The 6,926-nt window shown below is 35.6% G+C and overlaps 1 protein-coding gene across 1 annotated transcript; it reads right to left on the minus strand.

Annotated features, from left to right (window-relative positions):
- Positions 1-1,225: 1,225 nt before the first annotated feature.
- LOC122300418 (eukaryotic translation initiation factor 2 subunit gamma-like) lies at positions 1,226-6,317 on the minus strand. Its single transcript, XM_043111057.1, has 9 exons — positions 6,163-6,317; positions 5,105-5,299; positions 4,889-4,950; positions 4,266-4,378; positions 4,083-4,185; positions 3,305-3,532; positions 3,002-3,220; positions 2,364-2,624; positions 1,226-1,773 (listed from the first exon to the last, which is right to left on the minus strand). The coding sequence occupies exons 2-9, from the start codon at positions 5,208-5,210 to the stop codon at positions 1,471-1,473; spliced, it is 1,395 nt and encodes a 464-aa protein (XP_042966991.1). The 5' UTR covers positions 5,211-5,299; positions 6,163-6,317; the 3' UTR covers positions 1,226-1,470.
- Between the last annotated feature and the right edge of the window lie 609 nt (positions 6,318-6,926).

The following is a 6,926-nucleotide window of genomic DNA, read 5'->3' on the forward strand; positions in this document are numbered from 1 at the left end:
ATTTATCAAAAAAAAATATATTGAGAATTTATTAAGCAATAAAATATATTTTATATATATTTTATATTTAAAACATATAATCAAATAAATATTCATGTTTAAAATTAAAATGTTATGAATTATAATATATTATTTCATACAAAATTATATATATTATATTTAAAATTTATTATATATAATATTACAAATTAATAAAATATATATAATATGTGAACCGGTCCGGTCCCGTGCTAGAAAACATAAAACCGATTCCGGACCGAATTTGACCGATTTTTAAAATGAAATAACCGATTCCAAATCGAACCAGTCAAAAACCGAACAGAACCAATTGGTCCGGACCGATTTTCTGGTTTGTCGGTTTATTCTTACACCCCTAAAACCAACTCTCTCAGACACAATCAATCAACTCTCTCTCGTCTCTTTCTTCTCTCTAACAAGCCGTCCATTAGTCTCTCTCTCTTCCTTTCTTGTTTCTTTTTCCAGCCAACACAAGTTTTTTTTTTTTTTTCAATATCACTACAAGTTGGCATGTGGGGAGGCAGGCATGGTTATGGGTCTCACAAATTTTACAACACTCCATAAATATATATAAACCTATCTAAACATCCAAACACATTTAAAACTCATCTAAATGAGTCCTACAAAATTCCCTCAACCATTTCAATTCACTACTATTCATACATAATTCAAATCATCTCAGCTCATCTCGACATTCAAACGCAACCTAACATTAGCCAAGAGCTATGATGCCATGTTGAAAATAGAACAAAATAAAAAAGAAGATGGTGAAGAGAGGAAGAAAAGAGAGATTTTGAATACTACATCTTTACCATTGTCAATTGTTCTTCAGCACACAAAACACCTACGTTCAAGCAAACAGGATTTTCAGCCCTCAAATGTGAAAGGAAGAATGACAAGAGGTGATGTGCTTTCGATGCTTTTCAAGAGTAGATCAGAGGGTAAAGCAAGCCCTTTGAGTGAAGGCCAAGAAGAAAAGTGAATGGATTGAAATAATTCCAACTTATCAGACTTTCTATCTCTTCAAGTCCTAGCTATGAGGTTCCAGTCTTCAATCTCAGCTTCTGAAACGTTATGAACAAAAGCAAAACAAAAAAATTGAGAAAAAAGATCTTATAACGATTTTGAGGCCAATCATTTGCTCACCAATACGGTTCAAATTTGAAAACAGCAATGCAAGAATCAAAACGTTGAATAGCCCAAGAAAAATCAATAAGAAATAGCCTCGTAAATTAAATGAATACTCCAAAACTCAAAAGATGTTGACAGCACAAAGTAACACAATCCCAAAAGAAAAATAAAACAGAACAAATAATAGCAATGAAAGCAATGTTTTCTTATCCACCTGACAAAAATGATTCCCAACAATTGCCTATCATTCCACATTGTTCTTCAATTCTCTTATAAATGGCTTAACTAGTCTTCTTCTGTCTATGTGCGTATAAATTCAACTCAAATGGGGCATGGTGGGACGTCAAGGGTGGTTCCAGCTTGGATCTGACCCCAACCAATCAGACGCCAGTGCTTCTCAACTCGTCGACTGAGGGCAATCTTCTCCCCTCTACTGGTGCACACTGGAGATGTAAGTTGCAACTTTGCCAAATCATTCTTTACAGCAAGAACCCGTGCCCCCGTTGACATAGATCCTATGTTCAACATCAAGATCTCTTGCTTGGTCAGCTTAGAGACCTTTCCCTGTCTCTCCGTGCCCTTAGTCCGAACACCTAGAAGCCGCCGCAGCAAGAAAAAGTTCACCTGCAAAATCACAGCGATGCAAGTTCAAAAAAATAGTTGCCTAAGAGCACAAAAAGGAGAAAGCATTCAACATCAACCTTGACCAAATCTTTTACGAAAATGGTCCCCTAGAGCATATAGTGCATCCAAACGGTCTAACAAAGATTTAGGTTAACTTTTTTTTTAAAGTGTTTTGCATGTTACTTGAACTCAAGGAATGCCACAAGAAAACACATAAGCGTATCACCTCCTAAAATCTGGGGGAAAAATTTATGCCCTCAAGAAGCTCATTTGTTTTTTTTTTTTTATGTTTGAGTAAAAGGGGTCACAATTAATGCATAGCAACGGCAGTTTCTTTGTTCTTTTGAAAGCAGATGTACATAGTAGTCGTTTTAATTATTATTATATACTCTGCAATGTTCAAAGCCTGACCAAATCCATCTGACAGGAGTGAGGAAAGGGCGTGAGAAACACAAAGGGCAGTCGCAAATTACTTGCTAAATAGATTTTCATGAAATTGGGAAAAAAAAACAAACATTTGAACACATCAACAGGTGCCAAGTTCAAGCAGGTCAAAAGACAAGCAAAGAAGCTTTCAAATATCCCCTTACCTCGAGCTCAACAAAAACTTCAGGGAGTGAGCCAACTTCACCGAGAACCTGACCCACCAACCTATCCGCACGTGTTAAAGTGGGGTCCATTGTTGTACCAACCCCAATGAGACCCCCAGGCACAGCAAATTGCAGCTCATTTTGCTCAGCATACAGTGAAACTATTCTGGAATATATGGGCGTGCATCTGATGTTGCCACTCTCATCTTTAACAACAATCCCTGGACGAACCTCAATAAATTGATTTACCTTCAAAACACCCTACCAAAGAACAAAACTCTAAAATGAGTTACCGTCATACAAATGATTTTCTATATCCCAGACCTAAAAAAAATACATGTTTGCATATGGCAGAAAGTTTGCATTACATAGGTCAAATAGTCGGTGGTCCAAACCAACACTTGCTTCAAGTGGTCAAAAACTCGTACAAAATTGATGAATGGATTATAGAACAAAAATAAAATAGAAGAATTGACAATAGAAACCCAACCCTAAGGAATATATCTGGCGCCCATGATGTAACCACTCGTGGAATAATATGTACCAACATTCTTAAGAAAATCCCTCTAAAAGGAATCAATGATCAACACTTGAGATGGTTCTCAATTTTGGAACAAATTCATAGACAAGAAATATACCACGAGAATACTTCCACCTGCCACACCGCCTCTTATATCATCAACCTCAAAACCAGGCTTATTGACGTCAAAAGACCGGATTACGATCATATTAGGAGGTGACACAAAGTTTCTTTCTGGAATGGGGATCTTTTTCACGACATACTCACACACAACATCGATATTGTACTTCAGCTGTGCAGAAATTGGTACCACAGGTGCTCCATCAGCAACAGTTCCCTATAAACGAAAAGCCAACCAACATCATTAAGCACAACAAATAATGACCAGTTTTTGCATCAAAGAAGGTCTACAGGGACTTACCTGAATAAACTTCTGGATTGCTTCATGCTGGTTGATGGCTACATTCTCTTGAATTAGGTCTACTTTATTTTGAAGGATAATTATATGTTGGAGGCGCATAATTTCAACAGCAGCCAGGTGTTCAGAAGTTTGCGGTTGGGGGCAGCTTTCATTGGCAGCTATTAGAAGTAGGGCTCCATCCATAATTGCAGCTCCATTAAGCATTGTAGCCATGAGAATATCATGACCCTGTAGAATTGGTTAAGAAACCGTCACATCAACATAAGTTCAAGACCAAGTGCATCCAGATTTATCAGTATGATATGATATGCAAGCACTGACTTTGATTCAGCAAACAGCAGACAAATACAAGGAAACACGGGCCTCCTATGAATTCTTTATTATTATTTACAATGACAAATCCAACACCAATGAACCTTACAACAAGGACGCTCTTCTACATGGGAGAGTCTGTTGAAGAGTTCAGAAAGTAGGAACTTCTAATCACAAAATTTAGGAAGACTTGGGACTAGAAAGTACATGCAATTAACTGGAGAGAGAGAGAGAGAGAGAGAGAGAGAGAGAGAGTAAATTTTCACTTTCAACAAGAACTTAAAAGGGAATAGAAACTAAGATATAAAATTTCCCAAGTTAATATAGCCCATAACATTGAAGGATAATCTATTGTCAGTATGTAATGTATATAATACCATGTATAAAACACATCGTGGAACCTAAATTACTTTAAGACATATTATACTTTCTCATAGCAATTGATAATATGCATTTAGAATCTTACCGGGCAATCCACAAATGACACATGTCTCAATAATTTCATCCTGCAGTTCTCAAACCCTGGCACATCACACAGAGGACTATCTTCCTTCCCACTTCCATAAGCCCTATAGCAAAAATGCAACAAATGAATGAAACGCTGCTAGCAAAATGAAGATATAGTTGAATCTATCAATTAGTTACCCACTTGTAGCACATTGGTCGAGGACACCGCTCATCTTCACATTTGTATATCTTTGCATTAGCATAACCAAGCTTGATGGTAATGTTGCGCTCCAACTCATTTTTGAAACGAACCGTCTACAGAAAATTGACAAAACATAGAGCTTTCAAAATTCGAGCATTTAACGTTTGCACCAAGAAAAAACTATACACATCAAGCTCCACTATAACCAAATTCAACGTCTTTTCTTATCTAAGCTCAAACTTTAACAAATAACAGTCAAGCAAATGTTTGCCTACATCAAACAAAATAAATTAGACCAGTGGTATCCACTCCATACAGGCTACAAATTACCACTTGGCCAAGTCACCTTAACTCTAACAATGAAGTTTGAAAAACCCCAGTATGAAGGTAACAAGACTGTTAAAGGAGACTCAACATTGTTGAAAGATTCAGTCAATCCCATTCTCATGAAAAGTTAATAATCAATGTTATTCTAGGAGAAGTTTACTTTCCATGTCCAAAATGTGTGTATATAGTAGTTATCCCCTTTACTGGATGGCATACAGTTTTGCAGTTGTAGTTTTTTTTTTTTTTTTTTTTTTTTAAGTGACAGTACCAACGTATAAAAGAAAAAAACTAATCACCTGAACACCAGATATTGCTTTTACAACTGTGGACTTCCCGTGCGCCACGTGACCTATAGTGCCTGGTAGAACAAATTTAGTTCCAAACCATCAGCTTCAGACATAAACTCAGGAGCTACAGTCCCCCAACTATATGAATGAAAATTCATCAAGCTTTATTGCTCTAGTGACTCAATATGTGAAAGATGTTAACTTTTCATAGGGAATAAAATTTACCGATATTAATTGTAGCCTGGCGAGATATAACCTCAGGTGAGAGTGGATGTAACTTTGTTGCATCCAGTTTACTTAGGTCTTGCTCCATCAAACCTTTCCGCGACATTTTGGCTGTTACAAAGATCCCCTCTGATGAAAGAACTGGCTATCTCAAAGTTCGACTTGAAAGTGCTTTCACTCCAAAAATGCAAGAAACTATGCCAGAAAACGTGAAAGGCATTGTTAAGCAGAGACAATATGTTCACCAGGCTCCCCGAGGACAGCACAAAATGAAAAAGAAAAAAAATACACAGATCACCTAAGAGTACATTCGTACTTGCATAAGAATTCACATTTGATCATCAATAATCTTTTTATGTACCCCTAAAGAGATGCCAACTCTAGAACCACAAGGAATTTAAGTTTTCAGTTTAAAAAATCATGGACTAAATGTTCATGATTTTCTACTTTCGGTTGTAAACCCTAGTTAGGTACTTCTCATGTATACTTTGTGTGTACTTGGGCTATGCCTTCTCTTATGAATAAAACTTCTTGATTACATATCAAAAAAATTACAAGGATAAAACCTTATCAATGGCAACACCAAACCTACAAAATTTAAATTCTCTAATCCCCTAATCGCTAGCCAAGTCCTTCCAAAAAGAAAGAAGAATATACACCAAAACCCAATTGTAGTAATAATAATTATAATAACAACAACAACAACATACAACAAACTATCTCTGATTCTTCTGCGAGAATCACAAAAAAAAATATGAAAACCCAAGATATCCCCCAAAGACTTGTTTTATCATCACCATTATTAATTCATTGTCACGATGGCGAGTATCAGAATGATTGACTGACCACAAACAATTATCAAAACCCTGAATAAAGCACCCCAAAAAAGTGTCGTATAGTTCATTAGCAAACAATTACATTTCCAGAAAATGTTTTTCAAAAAAAGCACAAATCCGACACTGAAAATCGAAAACTACACCAACCAAAGTGTACACAGAAATGTCTACCAGAGGCAAGAGAACAAACGCAGAACAGACACAGAGAGAGGAGGGATGTACTTGGTTGATTCAAGTCGAGAGAGCGAGCCAACAGACAGAGAGAGAGAGAGTTGCACGAAGTTCTCTTCGGTAGTAGCTGAGGGGAAGCACGCGGAGAGATTCGAGAGCGTTTTGCTGCCAGGGATATAGGGATTACTAATTACTCACGTTCATGAGGCTATTTAAGTCATTTCAATTGCAACGTAGCCTACCAGCAACAAGACGGATTGGTCCGAGCACTCATGGATCACGCCCGACCCCTGATAAGCATCTTCTTCTTCTTCTTTTTTAAGTCATTTAAAAAAAAAAAAAAAAAAGATACAAAGGTAAATACACAAATTCATATGATTTGATATAATTCGTCATTTTATAAAATCATTTTTATTATAAAATAGATATAAAAGACGACGTTAAACCACATCAATTTATAATATTATTTTGTATAATTTCTTTATTGTTGTAGTAGTACTCTTTTTTTATACTTTTTATAGGACAAAAGTTACATGAAATGAAAAAACAAAATTGATAATATATTGTCTGAGTTTGTCTCTCAATTTAATCGTTCATGTATTTTATTTTATTTTTTTAATTATTTTTTTATATAATGATTAAATAAATGACTATTCGTGTATTGAATTTTTTTTAATAATTAAAAAATATTTAAAAAAAAAAGGTAAGTAGATATATATAAATATAAAATTTACACTAGGAGCATAGTAGCACTAACAAAAAACATTTCACGTTGAATGTGTAGTACCCAATAAAATGGCATTCGAAACTTGTAT

This window comes from Carya illinoinensis, chromosome 2 (assembly GCF_018687715.1).
Source record: "Carya illinoinensis cultivar Pawnee chromosome 2, C.illinoinensisPawnee_v1, whole genome shotgun sequence".
In the NCBI taxonomy this organism is placed as follows: Eukaryota; Viridiplantae; Streptophyta; class Magnoliopsida; order Fagales; family Juglandaceae; genus Carya; species Carya illinoinensis.